The sequence below is a fragment of the Balaenoptera borealis genome (assembly GCF_965194805.1).
Source record: "Balaenoptera borealis genome assembly, chromosome: 6".
Classification (NCBI taxonomy): domain Eukaryota; kingdom Metazoa; phylum Chordata; class Mammalia; order Artiodactyla; family Balaenopteridae; genus Balaenoptera; species Balaenoptera borealis.
Genome location: NC_138863.1, coordinates 117,162,676 through 117,183,526, shown reverse-complemented (window position 1 = coordinate 117,183,526; position 20,851 = coordinate 117,162,676). Strand labels below are relative to the sequence as shown.

At 32.3% G+C, this 20,851-nt stretch overlaps 1 protein-coding gene across 1 annotated transcript in view; it reads right to left on the bottom strand.

The window, feature by feature from the left end:
* Positions 1–20,851, bottom strand: part of DPP10 (dipeptidyl peptidase like 10) — a 676,003-nt gene that overhangs the window by 52,334 nt on the left and 602,818 nt on the right. Inside the window, exons 13-17 of the mRNA XM_082397857.1 lie at positions 20,393–20,500; positions 5,757–5,848; positions 5,296–5,343; positions 2,238–2,359; positions 466–513 (exon numbers count right to left, since the gene is read on the bottom strand). Of these exons, the coding sequence (XP_082253983.1) occupies positions 466–513; positions 2,238–2,359; positions 5,296–5,343; positions 5,757–5,848; positions 20,393–20,500 (418 nt within the window). The remainder of the gene's footprint in view (positions 1–465; positions 514–2,237; positions 2,360–5,295; positions 5,344–5,756; positions 5,849–20,392; positions 20,501–20,851) is intronic.

Genomic DNA, 20,851 nt, shown 5'->3' with positions numbered 1-20,851 from the left:
TATTGACCACATCTTACTAGCAATGAACACCCAGCCTCTGTCATATTGCCTGATAAAGTAAGTCCTCGCTCAACAGATGATGGACAATTGAATAATTTTTCCCAAAAGTAAATGTGTTGCTCTGGAGGAATAATCTATATGAGGCTCAAGAAAGAATGAACCAGAGTATAAGGGGCCAGTAGGCTGAAATATATCTAAATGAGTCTCATCAATCACTCCTCATTCAATTAAGATACAGTAGATAGCCTATTTCAGGCATATAAGAACCAACTCCAATTGTAACATGGCTCAAACCATTTGCTTTAATGTTTCTCTTACACACACAAGGTCAAGTTGATGGTGCCTATGCTACTTTCCCCAGGCTGGGGCCTCCTTTGAAGAAGGCTCTATAGAGTACAACAGTCAGAATAAATAATATAATATTAAGGACCAATGCCAACCATGATGTTGTCTTCATGTACTTACTTGCTGGGTTGTCCGTGCCATGTAGGCTGACCACTGGAACCCCTGGACCTAGAATTTAGAAATGTATGTATAAACATTTTAAAGACATCTAAGTAATAACTACTGGAAGATTACATGATAGAGTTCTTTTTTCCAAATATAAGCATTTCATAGTTAAAACAGAATGAAACAGAAACCCGATTATTAGATTTCATTCCTTTCTATGGATATTTTATTCAGAGAAGTAAGAATATACGAGGAAAGAAACTATTTGCAGGATTACTGTTACAATTCTCCCTTCTCCAAAATGTCCTATACTTCTATAGTTCTATGGTTTTAGCCAATCTTATGCACTTTACTCTCTTTTTATCTAGTCTTTTATAGAATCGTCACTGATGTTCAGAAAGTTGATTCACAGCCTTGTGAACCCTCATCCACTTATCCAAGATTAAATTCTATTTACCACTTAGCCAAGAAAGAAAGAATGCATGTATATTAGAAATATTTTGGCACAGTGGTTAAGAATCCACCTGCCAATGCAGGGGACACGGGTTCGAGCCCTGGTCCGGGAAGATCCCACATGCTGTGGAGTAACCAAGCCCGTGCACCACAACTACTGAGGCTGCGCTCTAGAGCCCGGTTTGCAGGGCAGAAATAGAGACACAGATGTAGAGAACAAACGTATGGACACCAAGGGGGGAAAGTGGAGGGGGTGGTGGCGGTGGTGGGATGAATTGAGAGATTGGGATTGACATGTATACATTAATATGCATAAAACAGATAACTAATAAGAACCTGCTGTATAAAAAAATAAATAAAATAAAATTCAAAAATTCAAAAAAATAAAAATAAAAGCAAAAAAAAAAGAAATATTTCACCCACAAGATAAATTAAAAATTGGAACTAATTACATATTAATTTTAAAAATACATTAACTGGAATTGTTAATTATTTCAAATATACTGGATAATTCAAGTGTAACCATAAGATGTTATCTTAAAACTTCACTTCTCTAAGGAACTCTGTCTAGGGGTCTAATGGTTTTTCTCTGGTGTCATCCAACAAGTACTTCTCTTTTTTGATGACCTTATTTCAGATGTCAAGAGAAAAATAACTAAAAAGAAAAAGTATTGGTCTCTTCCTCATGGTGTCTTAAAACACGAATGTGTAAGGTACCAGCTGAAGCAGTAGCACTCAATCCATCACATTATAAGAGGACATATCCCATTTCATCTCTGGGAAATACAGTATCCTATTAAAGGGACAATGATTCCTATCAGTATAACCTAGAGATACCATACTACTGTGTAAGGCTATAGCATACTGTTACCAGATAGAAGAAATAATTGGGGTGAACATAATTTCTCAAAATTGAAGGGGACTAGACCCTGGGAATTAAAGCTCTGTAGATCCTAAATTTCTTAACAACCAAGCCATTATTTTAATAAGGAAACTATTGTTTTTCCTAATGTCTAGGTAAATTAGTTTATTATTCTAGCTTGACTTTGCTGATGTAAATATGTTTATTCACTTTTTTAAAAGGTCCATGTCAAACAGCACTTATTGATCATGTGTATGTGCACATATTGACTTACTCCCAATTTCTATCTTTTAAATAAAGTAATGGATACAATTTACATCTCAATAAACCCCTAATTTATAACTTTTTAACAAAACCTTACATAAACTAAGAATATCAAATCATACAGCTAGGATAATCATTACTAATGATAGTAATAGATACTGATCAAATAAAATGAATAAAATAAATTTTATCAGAAATCATCTATTACCTTTACAGAGTAATAAGAAATGTTGATTCATGGGACTAAAACTGGCACCAAAATATGTACATTGTTCTTTCATAAAGTTACATGAAATGCATTGACGATTCAATAATCCTTCAGTAGAAGCACTGGGGAAAGAAAAAGAAAGTTAGAAATGCTACTATTCCAGGTCCTTGAATGTGTGCTATCTATATTTAAATATTAACATAAACAAAGAAGCTACAGCATTACTTGGCTGAGGTTCCTTGTAAATTATGACTTACCATAGAAATGCAAACAAAGTCAATTCCCATTACTAATGTTAAGACATATGCATTTTTCTTCTCTGTAATAAAATTAAAATTATGTACACCTATATATATGTAATATGTATATATGCTTACAAAGAAACTGATTTTCACAGAACACAATATTACTTATTCTTATTTATATTTTTATAGACATTTCTTTGTAAAGTCTTAAAAGAAATTACCCACAGAGACAAGCATAAAGTCACCAGCAATAATATTAGTTGGAAGAACTAATGTTTTCACAAGTCACACACATATAAAAAGCTCATGATTTCCTAAATTCAACATTAGATTTTGGTATTAGTACCAGATTTTCCCCACTAAATACTTGCACTGAATTTTTGGAAAAGAAAAGCTATTTTTGAATGATAATATATATAATGTTAATGCTCATACATACTTCGAGACATCAAGGAGATAGATAAAGAGAAAAGCACTCATCTCTTTATTTTACAAACAATGGTGCTTAAGGTCAGAGGGGTTGAAATATTAACCCAAAGTTAAATTTCATGTATAGATTCATTTATTTTGTAAATAGAGATTAATTGTAAATTACCTATGCTGCTAAATGAGAACACTCTTGATGATACATTTTTTAAAACTTGGCTGGACAAAATATTCTCAATTTCATTTTGGAACAAAACACATAGTATAGTATAGTTCACAAAGTCACAGCTTCACATTTGAAACATTTTGGGCTCATTATAATCCAAAATTTTCCTTTTCTAGTCAAGGTGATTAATATACTAGGCACTTAAACACATTAGCTAGTTTCACCATTATGACAAATCATACCCATTTTTTTTCTTTTAAGTTGTGGTATATACGTAAAACAACATTCAACATTTTAACCATTTTTCAAGTATATGGTTCAATGTCATTAATTACAGTCACAATGTTGCACAACTATCACCACAGAAACTATGAATGTGTGCCAGTCACTATTAGTCACAGCTATTTAGTGACATAACTAGAATTTAAAACCTTTTCTCTCTCTACTCTTCCATATAATTTTTCAGATCCAAGTTTCCTAAAAATTCTGTTGGTACTTTCTCATTATTTAGATTATGAAATTACTAAAATAGAGAAAAGCACATCTTGAGACAAAATAATGACACCGAATATGCTAGCAGTTCTGATTCTGCAGAAGCATCTAATCCCATAAATTAAATCAACCAATTATTATTTTTATGGCCTGGACAAGACAATGATTGAGTTTTCTGGGTCAAACACTAATATTATCTTACAGTCAAGCAAACTGGCACTTGATGAGCCATTTAAAGGGAGATTTATTGGTATTATATTTTCTTTATAACACAGCCCTCTGCACTAGTACAGGTCATAGATATATTGACTTTTGTACTGCTCTGCCTCAGTCACTGCGGACATAAGACAAGCACACAAATCTAAGAACACACTGTGATTCAAATCACATTTTAGGCTAATAAAGGGAGGAGAGAGAGGATGAGGCATCTCTACTAGCTGAAGCCAAGTCTAATTTTCTGACACTGTCATTTTTCGCTAAGAGTTTTACAAAATGAGAAAAATAAAACATCGGTCCAGTATTTCCACATCTCTAAAGGCTTGTTCTTGACTGCCAATATTAACCACAGTACAAGTTTCAAGAAAGATAAGCTTCAGGTAACCACAAAGAGAAAGCGACCAGTACTTTAATCAAGACCTCTAAACCAAAATTAGAATCATTCTCTTTAAATAAACAGCTGTTCTTCTTTTGGAAGCCATTAGAATTGAGAACATGTGTTCCAGACTCTAAGAGAAAAAAACAAAGAGTGTGAAGATGACATATTGGGATATGTGATAAAAAGGAGAGGCTCACTTCAGATGAAAACAATTTATGCATAAGTAAGAGTGTGTGGATGAATTAGAGAGAGTTAAGGTACTTGAAACATGCATTTTTACTCTCAAAGGAAAGTCTAGGCTACTTGGTAAGAATCATTGGTGACACTTCCTCAAACATGATGAATTTCCACTGAGAATAGGCCATGGCAGTTTTGACACCTTAAAAATGGATCTGTGAAATTAGAAAGTGTATATGAGTCTATAACTGTAAGTTGCTTGCCAGACAAAAATAAAAGTCATTCTTGGGAGGCCCTGGTGAAAGTTTTCTGAGTGAGGAGACATTTTTAATACTAAATAGGTATGACCTTAACCCCTTTTATGAATATAACTTTTCATCCGGGAAAGTTGGACAGATGAAAATCCACTGCTTTATTTTAGTAAGCAAGGACCATTCCTGGTTAAATAACAATCAATGGATTATACACATTATGGGGGCGGGGGGGAAGAGAAACTGCCACTTGATCCACTCTACTAAATGTTCACAATGCTTTTATTTTGTTTGGGAATACATCACATGTGTACAATATTAATCCCCTGAAAATTTAAAATGAGGCGTAGCAGAAGAAAAGCCACTGGGGAAAATATGTAAATGTCTGTGATGTGGGTAGTTGAGAAAAGCAAGCCTCAAAAAAAAAAAAAAAAAAAAAAAAAAAGATATTTTGAGACTGTAAAAACAAATGAGGGAAAAAATAAAGGAGGAATAAGATGGTCTCCACTTCAGTTCCAACTCTTCAGGCTCACAGTGGTCCAGAGCTGAGGGACTGGGCCAAGAGTGTGAGGTTTTGTCATTCTGAGTTGGTTCTCTCCTAGCCATACCAAAAATGAAACTTCAGATTTCTCCATCCCATCATTATGCTGGGTAGATGGCCCCTGAGGAATCAACCTGCGCAGGAAGATCCTCTCACATTGCTTACCTGTACAGCTGCCTCCCTCTGGGAGACGACTCGGTGCTCAGAAAGTAACTGCCCATGAAAGAAAACAACACAAACATCAGGCATCAATCAATTTTTGCCACACCGAGTTTTCACCTGAATTTTCACACTGTCAAAGAACAGGCAAGAGCTCTTCTATTATTTAACGGCAGGACTTGATCCATTTGGGAAACGCATATTTTTTTCTTAAAATATTGTCAACAGTTTCCCATGATCTCTCTCAATCTCTCTGAGTGTGCGTGTGTGCGTGTGTGTGTGCATGTGTCTGTGCAGCTAAGTATCTCTCTGCGTGAAGTATAGGGAGAATCTTAAAGAAAAGGTTGTTCTTTACATGGCCAGGCTACTTGGATTAGGACCATGGTAAGCAAAACATAAATCTAGCAGAAAAGATTGCATTTGACAACAGTGACTTCCAACCTGACTAGAGAACCAAAAACACTCACATTTTTTGCGTCATTTCATCGTATGCCAGGATCTTTATCACTTCCCAGTTTCCTGATGTCAGATGCCGCACGGTAATTTGCTCACTTTTACTCTGCAAAGAAATAGAATATATTGATTTTCTTCTTATTTAAACAGCAACTCTCTGGTCAGCACAAAAGTACTAACCGCCTGTATCACTTGTAATTCTTTAGTTCTCAGCTAATGTTGAGTTTCTCATTTTCAATCTCAAGAATATATCCGCATGTGCATAAACATAGATGCAGGTAAGATGGTGCCTTTATTCCTATGCTGTAGGAAAACCATTCAGAAAACATCTCCAGGTGAGGATAACGTGTGCGTCATCATCTTGACATAGGAAGTCATCGGGCATTTGGTACAGACACAGGACCTTGTTAACTCTCATCTAAATGATCGACAGCTATGCAGTTTGGAAAGCTTTAAATAAAATATTTCAAACAAACTTCATTCCAAATAGATTCTGTTATATTGTTTTAACCTTTACAGATGTGCATTGCTATATGATTTGCTATTTTCACTCAATAATTTATTTCTGAGATCATTAAATATCATCATTATTGATGATGAGATCATCAATAGTTTATTTCTGAGATCACATTGACCCTTGTAGACATAGTTTATTTTCATTGCTATATGGTATTTTATTGTATGTACGAACACAGTAAAATTTATTTTTTGACATTTTAGTTTTTCCAAATTTTTGCTCTTAAAAACAAGTTGTCTATAAACAGTTTTATTAATGTCTCCTGGTGCACGTGGCAGGATTTTCTTGAGATGAACACTGATAAATGGGATTGCTTGGTCAAAAGATAAATGTCTCCTACCTAACTCAATAGTGACATTATTTTCCGAAGTTGTGCTGATTTAGAATCTACTAGCAATGTGAGTTTCTGTTGCTCCACATTTTCGCCACTTCCTCACCAACAGTTAATTACATCAGACTATTTAATTTTTTGTCAAACTAATGAGTGTGAAATTGTATCTCATTCACTTCATTTTTAAGGAAATATTCAAATCTACAGAAAGGTTAATGCATAGTACATGAATACCCATAAAACCGTTACCTAGATTCACCAAACATCAACATTTTGAATATTTGCCCTCCCCCTTTCTTCATATGCTAAATCATATGAAAGGAAGTTGAAAGCATCAGACTATTTCAGCTCTAAATATTTCAGTATACATCTCTCAAAATTAACAGTATTTTCTCATATAAGCAAATTGCATATCACACCTATGAATAACAACATTAATATCATCTAAATATATAGTCTGTATTCTAATTTCCACACTGCCCTATGTAACCCAAATATCTCCATATCTATATATCTATATCTATCTTTCTATCTATCTACATATCTATCTATCTACCTAATTGCTTTGGGTTGTCACCTCTTTAGTCTCTTTTAAAGTAAAAGTTATCCTATCTTTTCTTGAGTTCTACAACATTGACCATTTTGGGGGCGGGAATTGCTGCGGCATGTGGCGTGCGGAACTTCCCTGACCAGGGATTGAACCCGTGCTCCCTTCATTGGAAGGGTGGAGTCTTAACCACTGGACCACCAGGGAAGTCCACATTGACCATTTTTAAGACTCTTGGTCCAGTGGTCTGATATGTAGAGCATTTTGGATTTATCTGATTTTTTTTAATGATATAATTTAAGCTCACATTTTTGGCAAGAATGTAATACAGGTGATATTGGATACCTCTTATGCTTCATATTAGGAAACACACCATTACACTTCTTCCCACTCTTAACAATGCTGTTTACAAGGTAACTGATATATATCCATTGTAAAGTACATTTTGCCCTGTAGTTAAAAGTGGGATGATGCTTGCACATTACATGAATAGCTTTTCCTCCATGACTTTCCACTCAGTAGTTTTGGCATCCTTTCATGACCTTTCCCTGAGCAAATTATCATTTGGAAGTGATTTTCTAACTCTAACATCCATTCTATATTTATTAGGTGGTATTCTTCTGTAAAAAAAGAACTTTCCCTACTTTTTCCCCTCACATGTGTCCATTCTCTTTATCTCCCTCTTCCTCATACTACTATGAACATTTTTAATCTGATGTGTTACATTCCATTACTGTTATTTTGTTGTTGTTGTCATTCTTTATGATGCTGAAATCGACAAAATTTGGTTAGTGGGACCCCTTCAAGCTAACCCCTCTATTCTTTGGAAATGATTATGTTAGTTTTAGAGCACTTCCTTGTTTTCTGCACAGTAAGATGTTCTAAGATCATTTCTTATCTCCCATATCCATAATCAATAATTTTTCCAGTGAATATTTTCTACTGGATTATGATATAAAATCTGGGCTTAGGTGTGCTCATTACTACTCTAATGTTATTAGCTCTGGACCTTTTCAGAGGAGATAGATAGGCAGAGGAGATAAATAGGCAGCCAGACAGATGTCCATATGTTCTCTGTGTGTAGGTGTATGTGTGTGTTCTTAGTCACACCTCAGTTAAAATTCATATCAGTTTGATTTACATTTAGCTGCATTATCTTCTCTTAGTATTTCAATTTAAGCTTTGATGCCCTCATTCTTTTTATTTTAAAGTATGTACATGGTCAAAAATAAAGTATAAATATGTGTATATATACATTGACAGAAGTCTTGATCTCATCCCATTCTCATCACATAGAAAAAACTTTTCTTCATTTGGTTCTTATTTATCCTTCTTTTCTGGGGGTAGATTTTTATAATTAAAAATTAATATTTTATTACTATAAATATAAATGCTAATCTAATTACATATATATGTACAAATTAGAGAGATTGTGGGACGTGCTCTATATCAATTGTTATATATCATCTTCTTTTTAATTCTTAAATAGTTCTGCCTTGTGTGGATGTACCATACTTCATTCAACTAGCCTCCAATAATGCAAATAATCTATAGTGATTATTATCTCAAATAATGCTTTAGTGATTAACCCTGCATATATGTTTGTGGTTTAATGTGTAGGGAAATATCTTCAGGATATATTCCTCCATAGGGAAAGTACCATTCTGCACATCTACCAGTAATGTATAAGGTGCCTGTTTTCCGATGGACATATAACGACCTACAGAAATGATCCCTGAAAGTACAGTCTTCCCATGAACATGTTACAGAACACATTGTTCACTGTTTGAACTTTTGCTAATCTGACAAGTGAGAAATGTTGCTGTGGTAGACGCTATGATACGCCAACCAGAACTCCCTTCTAGAAGGAAGGACCTACCTCTCCAGTGGCTAGAAGTCCTGCTGGAAGAAGGCCCTCAGCTGTCAGTCCGGGGACGGCCTGAACTGAAGAAAATGGCCTCACCCAAGATCATACCTCTTTTCAACAGCCCTTGAAAGGACAACCTGATCAATATTGGGATATAGAAGCCCGGCCCTCTTGCTCTAATTTGGGACTTCTCTGAAGGGCTATCCCAGTGCAGAACTCTCTGTGGGGTTAGCTGAAACCTTCATTCAGATGGCTCTGCCACTCAAATTCTTCTGCCCCATGTCGCTTTCTTTTCCTCCTTTCCAGAGTTACTGATCTCTGTAATAACTGGCCTGCAGGCTAATCTTTATTTCACAGTTGGCTTCCTGTGACACAACCTGTGACAGGTATATTAGTGTATTTTCATCTTGCATTTCGCTTGGAAGAAAAGTTGAGCATCTATATTTATCTATATATGTACAAATGCTTATATATATACATATAATATATAATATATAATAAGCCATTTGCATAATTGTTTTATCTGACTCTCTGCTAATGTTTGTCTCTGTTATCTATTCGATCAGATTTCTTTGTATTCTGGTCTTATTTATTTTTTAAGAGCTCTTTGTGTCTTTATATCCATTTATGTGAGGTATATGCTGCAAACATATTCTCCTGGTTTGTCATTTTGTGTTGACATTGGTTATGATAGCATTTTTCCCCCAACTTTTTTTTTCTGTTCTTTATAAAATCAAGTTTACCAACGTATTCTTATATTACTTCTAAGCGATGATGCGTAGTTTAAAGGCTTTCTTCAAACTAAGGTTACAAAGAATTTACTGATGTTTTCTCCTAGTACAGGTAAGATTTAAGTTTTAAAGTTAGAGCTTTGTCATTTTAGAGTTATGGTGGTAGTCTGGAACTACTTTTACCTTTTCCTAAGGGATATTCAGCTTTCCTAAAATGATTTTATAAAAACTTAATTTTTTCAGTGGTTTGAAATGCCACCTTTATTATATATTAAATTTCCATATGTACCTGAGTCTATTTCTGTACTGTCTATACTATTACATTTATCTCTGTTAAGTCACGCCCCAATATCACACATTTTATAGATTTTTTTAACATCCATATTATTTAGGACTCACACCCACTCATTGTTCTTTTTTTTAGGATTTCCCTAGATAATACTACATTTTTATTTTCCCAAAGAAGCTTAAAAATAAGCATATCTAGTTCAAGCAAATAAAAACTTACTGGAATATCTTATTGGGATACTATTAATTTTATAATTAACACTGATCTTATGATCTTCAGTTATTTTTTAGAAGAACATAGATATTTTTCCATTTGTTCAAGTCTACTTTATGTCTTTCCAGAATGTTTTAATGTTGTCCTCATATGGGTTTTGTACATTTCATATAATTTCATTTTCATATTTATTACTAAGTATTTTATATTTTGCTGCTATTGTCTAAAGGCCTCTCTCTTCCACTATACCTTCTAATTGGTTATTGTTTGCATAAATGAAAGCTATTGATTTCTGTATGCTAAATATCTATCCTGCTGTCTCACTAAATGCTTTTCCAAATCTTACAGCTGGTTGTTTATTCTTGTCTCATTAACTAATACCTCCAAAGTCATATTACATAATAGTGGAGATAGTGTGCATCTTCCCTTGCTCCTGACCTTGATGGGAATGACACCAGATTGGCTTTTGGGCTGAGGTATACATGTTTTATCACTTTAAGAAATTATCCCCAATTCCTATATATATATATATATATATATACTTTTTTTTTTTTAACCAGAAATGGGTATTAAATTTTGTAAAAGGCTTTTACAGCAACTATAAAGAAAACTTATTCTACAGACAATTTAAATTTTACTGGCATTGCCTTTGAAAGTCTAATAAGATTCTTTTATGAAATCATGTGGGCCTGGTGCTCACTTGTGGTGTAGTTCTTTGACAACATTCTGCTTCTTCTACGTCATTAATCAGTTTAAGCTCTGCATCTCTCCTGGGGACAGTTCTAAGTGTATTTCTTCATGAAATTTTTCATTTCATCTAAATTTTCAAACGAATTGACATAGAGTTCTGCAAAATTACCTCTTACGATTTATTCAAATGCCCTTTGTTTATTTCCCATTAGCCATTTCAATTTTATACCAGTTTGCTTTCTCCCTTTTTTTCTTTGATTGGATGAGCATGTGTCTTGTCTCGTGTGTGTGTGTGTGTGTGTGTGTGTGTGTGTGTGCACATGTTTTCAAAGGGTAAACATTATTTTTTCACTTATTAGTTCTACCTTTTTCTATGTATAAACTACTTCATTTCTGCTTCAAATTTAATCATTCCCCCTTTTCTAATGTATGCTGCATTTTGCTGATAATTTTCTATTTGAGTTGGAAATTCAACTTATTTCATTTTTCCATTTTCATTTTTGTAAGTTTGCTAAGTTACGATTTTTTTCCTGACAACTTATTCTGATATAAAGTGTTGCCATTCTTTTTCTTACTATTATTTTTTAAATTTTGGAATTTTGACTTGAATTCTCCAGTAAATTGTTTAGTTAGATTTACTTTAAAAATGATTTAGTTGGAAAATCTGTTAAAATATATTATTGATTTCTAGGCGCATTACTTTGTGATTATAGCATGCTTTTATTTAATTTCTAATTTGTAGAACTTACTGATCTTTTTAGATGGATGACTTGATGAATGTTCAACTTTTGACAAAGTTCCACATACATTTGAAACAGATATATAATATCTCTTGTTTAGATGTGTTCAAACATAAATACATAAATACACACATTATATATGCTATATCTATAACCTTACTTACTTTTTTGTCCACTTGACTCAGTTTGAACTGAGAATGAATGGTACAATAAGGTTTCCACATATTAAGTAGTTTCTGGCATTTCTGTTTTATAAAGGTAGCCATCTATCTGGAGCATAGATACAGACAATTGACTATTATATCTTCCTTGTGATTTGTGGCCTTGAACATTATAAAGCATCTTCTTTAGGTGGTCTTAATGCCTTGTAACATGAAAGCAGCTCTTCTTGTTTGATATCAGGATTTTAGCCTTTCTGAATCATTTTGTTTAAGATATATATTTTGCATAAAAGACTGAACTGGATTCTGTTTCATGAGCCAATCTAAAAAATATTTTTAAAATTTTAGGACATAAGTTAGGCCAATTTACATTTATTGGTATGACTGATACCCTTCTAAAAACTCTATCATATTTTATATGTTTATTTTGAATATTATGTTTAATGAGTTTTTTGTAGGCAGTCTTTCTGTAGTCTGTTTAGTGTTTTGAAATCCAGTGTTAGGTTTTATTTTAACTTTACATGTCATCTTTATATTAATACCTTTAATAATATTTTTCCACTACCACCCCCCTCCAAAGATACTTTGTGTTTCTAGAACATTTTGCTGTTGTTCTGGTTTGTCATTGGATTATGGTTTTAAATGTTACCTCTCTTCCAATGTTTTGCTTATCTTCTATAAGCAATGTTTTGCTTATCTTCTTTGCTTATCTTCTATAAAAATGCCAATTAAATATCAGGTGGATCTTATTTCCTTGTCTTACCTAACTTAACTCAGATCCTTTCTACTTTATTTCTTTCTATTGGCTGTTTTTATGTGTCTTCTTGCTATCCATTAGTATATTTTCAGAAATATCTATTTATTAATTAATTATTAATTATTAATTAATCTTTCAATTAATTATTTCTGTTATTATTTTGTATTATCTTTTCCATTTCCTTCCTGAAATCTGTCACTTTTTGGTTTACAACTTTACTTTCTACTTTATGAGGCCTTTTCTAGGTTTTGAATTTCTCACTTGATAATTTTATGTCTACATATGCTTATTTAATGATAATAATTCATTCTTTTTGATAATAATAGTCATTCTTTTTGGAGTATTGTTTTATAGAATTCTTCTGCCTCATCATTGTTTTTCTTCAGGAAAAGTGTCTTTATGTATTGGAAAAATTTTATTCTACTTTCTGTTTTCCTCATATAGTAATTTTGTAAATCTATTGCCAACCATATTTTGTTCTTTATAAGTATCTTGGATTTTCCAGTATATAGATGCTTAAGAATGGTGAAGGATTAGGTGACTCCCTTGAATTCTAAAGGAGCAGTGTTTCTAAGGAGTGCTATTAACAGCTCCCTAAGAACTAATATCCTGAGAAGCATCCTAATGAGACACCATTTGGAGTGGATAATATGTTTTTTCTATAGAGTTCTTAATTTCTACCACTAGTTTTCACCTTTTCTTTTACCAACAATATTCTATGAGATGCCTCTCTCTATCAAGTTTTTTTTCTTGTTTTACTTTCTTAGGTGGTAATTTTTTAAAACTGTCATCTTTGGTTTTGTGCATATTCAAGTTACTTCATTCTGATTCATTTTCTCAATGCTGATTTTTAAAAGAAATGTACTAATTTTCCACTATAGATTATGTTATATTATCTAAGCTTTTGATTAATGCCTTTGTCAGCTTAAAGGAGTTCCCTTTATTTTTAAATTTCTAAGGCTTTTGAATATTTGGTAGAACCCACCTTTAAAAAACTACCTGTGCCTGATTTGAATACATTTTAAGACACTGATTCCATTTCCTCAATATTATGGGACAATTCAGGTTGTCTGTTTCTTAAATCAGACCTGGTATTTCTTTTTTCTAGAATTTATCCATTTCACTCAAGCTTTCAAATTTGTTGACATAGCTTATTCATAGCATTTTAAAAAACATTTTAAAATTTGCAGTTATGCCTTCTTTCTATTATTTATACTTTAGGGGCTTGTCCTCTTTTTAAATTAGGTTTGTTATACATTCTAGTGTGAATTATTTTTTTTCAAAGAACCAACTGTTTATTTGGCCAAACCCCTTTATTTTATCTTTACTTTCTATTTCATTAAATTCTACTACTGAGTTTCTCATGTCCTTCTTCTACATTTGAACATATATGTATGAATATAGTATAATTATATTATAAAATAATAAATAATAGATATATATATAATTTAACCCATGAAAAATGTAAAAATTATATTTTATTTTCAAACATATGGCTTTTTAAAAGTTATAATTGTTGTTATTCACTTCTAATTCAATTGCATTGTTTTCAGAGAGTGTAATCTATCAGCTAAATAATACTTCAAATGTATTTTTGGTATAAATATATCTAGAATCTAGGATTTTTGATGTGGGAGAGTTTTATTAAATACCTACTTATACTACTGGAAGCAGAAACTAAAAGGTCATTCCATAATGTATATGTAGTATTAGAATCTTCCTTCAAAAAAACAATAAGTGACTTATTGGTACACATCTGTATTTCAGCATCTTCCTAAATCATCTATTCCTTATTCTTAAAGGGAGCTCTCTAGACTTCTAGCTGCTCAAGGTCAACAACAAGCATGTGACTTCTTTATTTTAACTTCTTCATATGCTGTCTGATGCATTCTGGCACTTTACAAGTATTTGCTGAATAAAAGTATAAATGCAAAGATGAAACCAAATTTCTGAGATTTGAGACAGGCACAGCCTGAAGGCTGGCATGGAGTTCTGAAGTCATATATTTTATTGCCAAATTCCCACAGGACAACAACCCAGTAGATAGTTCTACTTACTCATTTTCAGATCCTGTTTTGAATGGACCAAGGACAGGACTAAGATCTCAGGTTTTAGTGCATCTTTAGTGCCCAATTTCAAGATGAACAAAATCTCAAAACATTAAAAAGTAAAGAAACTTTGATCAATATTTGTACATATCTGGAGATGCATTTTGTTCACAGATTTCTAGATTGCTTATATTTTCTCTGTTTTTCAGAGAATTTTGGGGTGTGTGTGTGTGTGTGTGTGTGTGTGTGTGTGTTTTAAGGACAGAAGAGTGGCCACATTAAAAGTGATCATGAGCAAAAATCCAATGCTTTGAAAAATGTTTGAACACAGTGTACAGAGAATAAAAATTACACATTCAATGATGCATCTCGGATCAAAATGTGTTTCTAAGTGTAGAAGTAAAAGATCTCTTGTTGGAAGCCATGATAACAACCTCACAACCTTTGGACTTTACTTCAAACATCTGTAATTTCTCTGCTTGCTTTATATCTACCAGGGCAACTCTGGGCTGGGGAATAAGTTTCACTCCATTTTACATGTAATAGCATAGACTATCTTTTATAGTTATATAGTTGTTATAAGACTTGTAAGCTATTTTCTAATAAAAGCATATTAAGTTTGATCTGGACTCTAGGTAAATTGTCCCAATACCAATCACAATATGGTAGATGACAATACAGTAAATTCAAAATAAATATCAAGGGACTTGACTAGTCTGTACCTCAATTAATTTTCCATCCACCTTCAGCAGAAATATAATCACAGGAAAGGTAATTTAACAAAGCAGGAAAGAATAATCATTTTACTTCACAGAAATAATTCTTTCTTTCTGTGCCACCATGATCTCTATTATATTCACTTAGTAGAAGAGAAACACTGATTATGAATATGAAACCATTGTGGAATATTGACAAGGGCAACATGGCAATATACTTTAAATTGAGCTCATATTTCACTTTTAATTTTAGAAGGGCAGCAATAAAACTAGTGATTTCATTCATTTTCAAAAGAGCTGAAAATCTAGGAAATAAAGTGTTTTTATTTGGGACATTAGACCTCAGGCACCTCTCCTTGGATTGGCAGAGATTTTATCTTACTTAGCAAGTTCAATATGAATTTTATGTATCTATTTATAAGTTGGAAACATATTGGTATCAGTAAAAGTTTAATGATGCATGTGCTTTTCACCTGATTATACACTGTTCATTCAAATTTCTTATAGTAAATTCTGTTTAACTTTTACAGCTTCTAAATAACGGAAATATTGCAGTGCTTAAAAATAGCATGCTTTAATTTATTGTCTATTCATCATGTGAGGTGAACTAATTGTTTTCAGACAATGTCCTAATCAGATACAGCAGTGAAATGTAATGAAAAAATTATATTGGGTTGATTGGGTGATAGAATTGTGGATTGGGGGCATGCTATTTTCTACAGTATTTGTAATGAATAATGGCATTTAAAATTGTTCCAGGTGAAATCATCAGCTCTCATGAGCAAAACTTTGTATTGCTGAATAGAAAAAGTGAATGAATTCACCAATATATATAATTTTTCATTTAACACAGTTTTGGAAGATAACAGGGCAATTGCTTATGCTTATAAATCTGAACCACTTAACATGACTGAAACTCTGTTTATCCCATATTAGAAGGGAAAAAGGCGGCCATGTATTTGACAGAAAACTTTCTCTTGACTGCATCTTACATTGTAAGATATAGGATATTATGGTTCCAAATATGGGAATTCAGGAGTTAGAAGTCTACATAAAGAATTCTACGGGGGAAGAGGGGATAGGGAAATATCTGAAGTGATCTGAAGTGGTCTGCTGTAAAAAGAGGTTTGCATCATTGTTTGATTCAGAAACTACGTAAACTGATATCAATACTGCATACTCCACAATCTACTCAGAAGGAAATTTATTTTAGCTATAAAGAGTTTTGGAAGAGCCAGTTTTAATTTTTATTATTATCTTTAATGGAATATATAAAAGTAGATAAACCCTACTTATAAATTTTGCTTTCACATATTCATATAGAAAGTATCTGGAAATATATATATATATATATATATATATGTGTGTGTGTGTGTGTGTGTGTGTATATATATATATATATATACATATATATATATATATATATATATATGGGCTTAGAAATATTTTACTTTTGATTCAGGAATTCCAGTTCTGTTCACCACAACTAAAGAAATAATTCATAATAAAAATAATCTTTATGTATAGTGACATCTATAGTTGCAGTAAATTGCCACTAAATTAAACATTGAACAACAATGGTTATCTAGGTACACCCAGTCAACTAAATATTAGTATTCAAAAGAATTGCATTTCAAAATTGTTTAGCACTATGGGAAAATTACGCTTTAAAATTTAAATTCAAATAGGATAAAATACTGTACTTTACATAAAATTATAATCATGTTTAAAAGTAGACTGGAGGAAAACACAATTTTTTTCTATTTTTTATTTTTTGGAATTATTTTAACAAGCATAAGTCTTGTAAATGAGGGGGAAAAAACCACTAAAATATTTGTAAGGCCAACCACCAATCTATGTATTGAAAATATCCTGAAACACTAACTTTGTAGCCTGGTCTCTAATTAATGTTTTTTGTTTACCTACTGATTGTGTAAGAGAGAAAAATGTTTGCAAAAATTTACTAATTTCATTTGGTAAGATACTTCAAACAGATGAATATATTTGCAGTCGATGGGGAAGCTCTCTAATATAGCTAAGCATCAAGTACTGCAAAGGTGGTCTTCCTGACGGCTGCCAAGCTCTCTGTTCCTGTCATTTCTCACTCCCTGGGCACATCAATTTAGGTGGAGTCCTCTGGTGTATCAAGGGAAGGAAGAGGAGGTAAAAAATCATCACTGGTGCTACGCACTACTGTTCAGATGGTAAATTAGTACACCGTTTTTGTAGGGCCAGTTTCACATTCCATATCAAAACCTAAACAAATACATATATGTACACATATGCTTTGCCTAGGTAACTTTTGACATCTAGAAATATATATTTGTGGTAAGAACATTTATCTCTGAACCATTTTTGGTATAAAAACTAGAAATAAATATGATGATGAAAATTAATTCATTTAAATACAGTGTAATATGTTTACTAGACAGAATGTTGAATAGCTATTAAAATCACATTTACAAATAATATTAAATATTAAGAATGCAATTAAATGATGTGAGAAAATGCTCATAAATTACTCTTTAAATGTTACAAATCAATATGCATGCTTTGCACACTTTAAGAAAAAGTGATATATTTTTAATGTAAAAAGAAATTGGAAATATATACAACAATTGATTTGCAGTGTGCAAGTCTGGGGTGATGAGATTGTGTTTGATTTTATATACTCTTTTTTCTTTTTCTTACTTTTTGGCTACGACCACTAGGGAAGTCCCTGATTTTATATAATCTTTAGTTTACTCAGTTTAGAATTTTACAAATTTTTGTAGTGTATATATATATATATATATATATATATATATATGTATATATATATATATACATATATATATATCAATACGGTAATCATAAAAAATTCATAAAAGAGCTTTTTTTGTTAGCTATTTAAAAATTGAGGCAAAGAGATTCAAACTATTTACTAAAATTGTGTGTTTGTATAAACTTAAGAATAAATTGTATTTACCTAAGCACTAACCTCTGATTCATTAACAAAGTAAGTTAATTTTAGCCGCATTGCCAAAATATCTGTAAATAATCATGCAGTCATGTTTATTTCTCAGTGAGGCAAACCACAAATTCTCTGAACCGTAGCCAGAATAGATCAAAACGTTTTCTACTTCAATGGAAGCTTTGTTATAATCTCCATATGGAAGAGGAACAAAGTAAACACATCTGCTCTATGAAGTTGTTCTTCTGAACATTTCAGAAATAATGAATTAGACTGCATTTCAGACTGGTTTGATTGGGAGACAGAAGGTATTTCTGCCCAAGGCTTGTAAAGAAACTTTTGTTATGTGCATAAATATCTCAGTTTCTACATGCCAACATCTTCATCTCCTACCCCCGCTCTGCCAACCCCACACTTTTTAAAAGACAACATTTCTGTTCATTTTTTGTTGAACAGATAAACTCAGAAGTACATATATATAGACAGATGTATTATACATCTTTCTCTGCCTTTCACTATATCTTATAAATAGTCACAATTTGTATGTAATTTTGACTACCTGGGTTTTTATACAGCTTCTTGAATATAAATACTGATATTTAAAAATGCAATAAGATGTCACCACAGTCAATTGTAAGATTTGGAAAGTGTTATTTATTCTTTTGGCGGAAATATTTCCCCAGTATTTATGATAACGAAGTTTATGATTAGCTAGCGAAAGTTAATCAGGTAAAGAAATTTGCTGGTGAAACTTCCTCCACTTCACGTAAAAACCAAAATATGTTCCCTTAATATCACCTGTCTGATACAATCATTTAATAGGTGAATACAGAATCACCAAAAATTTTTATTCATATATAAATGCTTTCATTTATTTAAAACATAAATGAGATCATATTACATATTAGTCTATAACTTATTTTTCCAATATACTATGAAAATTAATCTGCATTGCTATTGTGGAGATTCTGTATGGTCAAATTATTTATTTCAGCTTTGATTAAAATTAAAGTTAAAATCATGACAATTACTTTAATAGTACAGATCTTGGACAAGGGTTTCCTCTTAAGCTACTGACACAGATTTTAAAAATTCAAGGTACTGAGCTGCCCAATGTAAATACATATATGGATAATGGTAAAAATTGGAGAATATGCACAAGACTGGAAGGTTCTAAGAACATACAAGTAGTCAGGTTGCTTAGGGATCTTTTGCCACATTCATATTTATTCTATACTTAGTATGAAATTGATTCTTGGCTAGTTCGTTTATAACACTCTCAAGAAAGATTCCAATTTATCCACAATGTTTTATCTTTATAAACTAACATTTACCTGTGAAACTAGACTGTTTATTTGATTTTGAAGGAAACTTTATTTCTCATGAATTTTTTATTGTCAATTAGATTCAAATTGACTCATTAACCTTGCCATATTTAAATTACTTATTGTGAATTCACTGATTCTTTTTATAATTGGGTAAAACTGTATAAGCTGGTTAACATTCATTTGAAATGTAGAGGAAAAATAAACTTTTATCCTCTTTTTATCAAACGGTCCATAAAAATATAACACAGATTTTATCTTTGACAACACATAAGAAATCTATTTTATCCTGGTTTTTAAAATCTGCCCTGCATTTCCTTGTGTGGGTATACTACAACTTACTAACTATTCAATTTTTGATGGACATTTAGATTGCTTCAGGTATTTAAAACTTTTATAACACACTGAAAATATTACTTGTACCAAATAGATGATATGTATTTGTTGAATGAAAAATCATCTCTCGATTTTCCTCAGGTCTTGGAAAGTAGGGGTTGGGTACTTTCCATTTATTAAATTCTATATCCCAAGGCCCTCAACTCATAGCACACATGTGTAGTTCACTAAATTTTATTGAGTGTTGAAAATGTTTTGTGTATAGCTTGAATTTATGGCTAAGGATGGGGATCCTCTTCCTAAAACATCCGAGTTGGATATATGGCTGGACTTCACAGGTATTAACTGTAGGTGCAGAATACCACACGAAAAGGACTTTCATGAACATGATGGAATGAAACCAAACCACAGAAAGAAGCCAGCACTCACCTGGACGAGGAACATAGCTATGTGGTTATATTCTCCACGGCCCCCTTGCTTAACAGGAACTGTCATAAAGAATTTGCTGCCATCTCTAGAAAACACGGGCTCCTCGTTCTAAAACATAGAAGCACATGCAACAATCTCATAAGGGCATTTGAAAATTGTACTTCCAACTATTGCTAATGCATGCATGGAATAGACCAATAATTGATTTAAGGTTAGTTTGGCAAATTGTCGAATTTTTTAAAAAATAAAAGTATCACAGTATGTTTTAAAGTGAACGCAATGATGCATTGGGCATATGTGTGTGTTTGAGTGATGAGATGGATGGGAAAGTTTCTTGCATACTGGATAGAAATGATTTACAATTAGACTGAAGACACTTTTTAAATTGGTTCAGAAAAGAACTTTCATATCTTCACATATGATATGATTGTGTTTAGAAATTTATCTTTCAAAAATAAA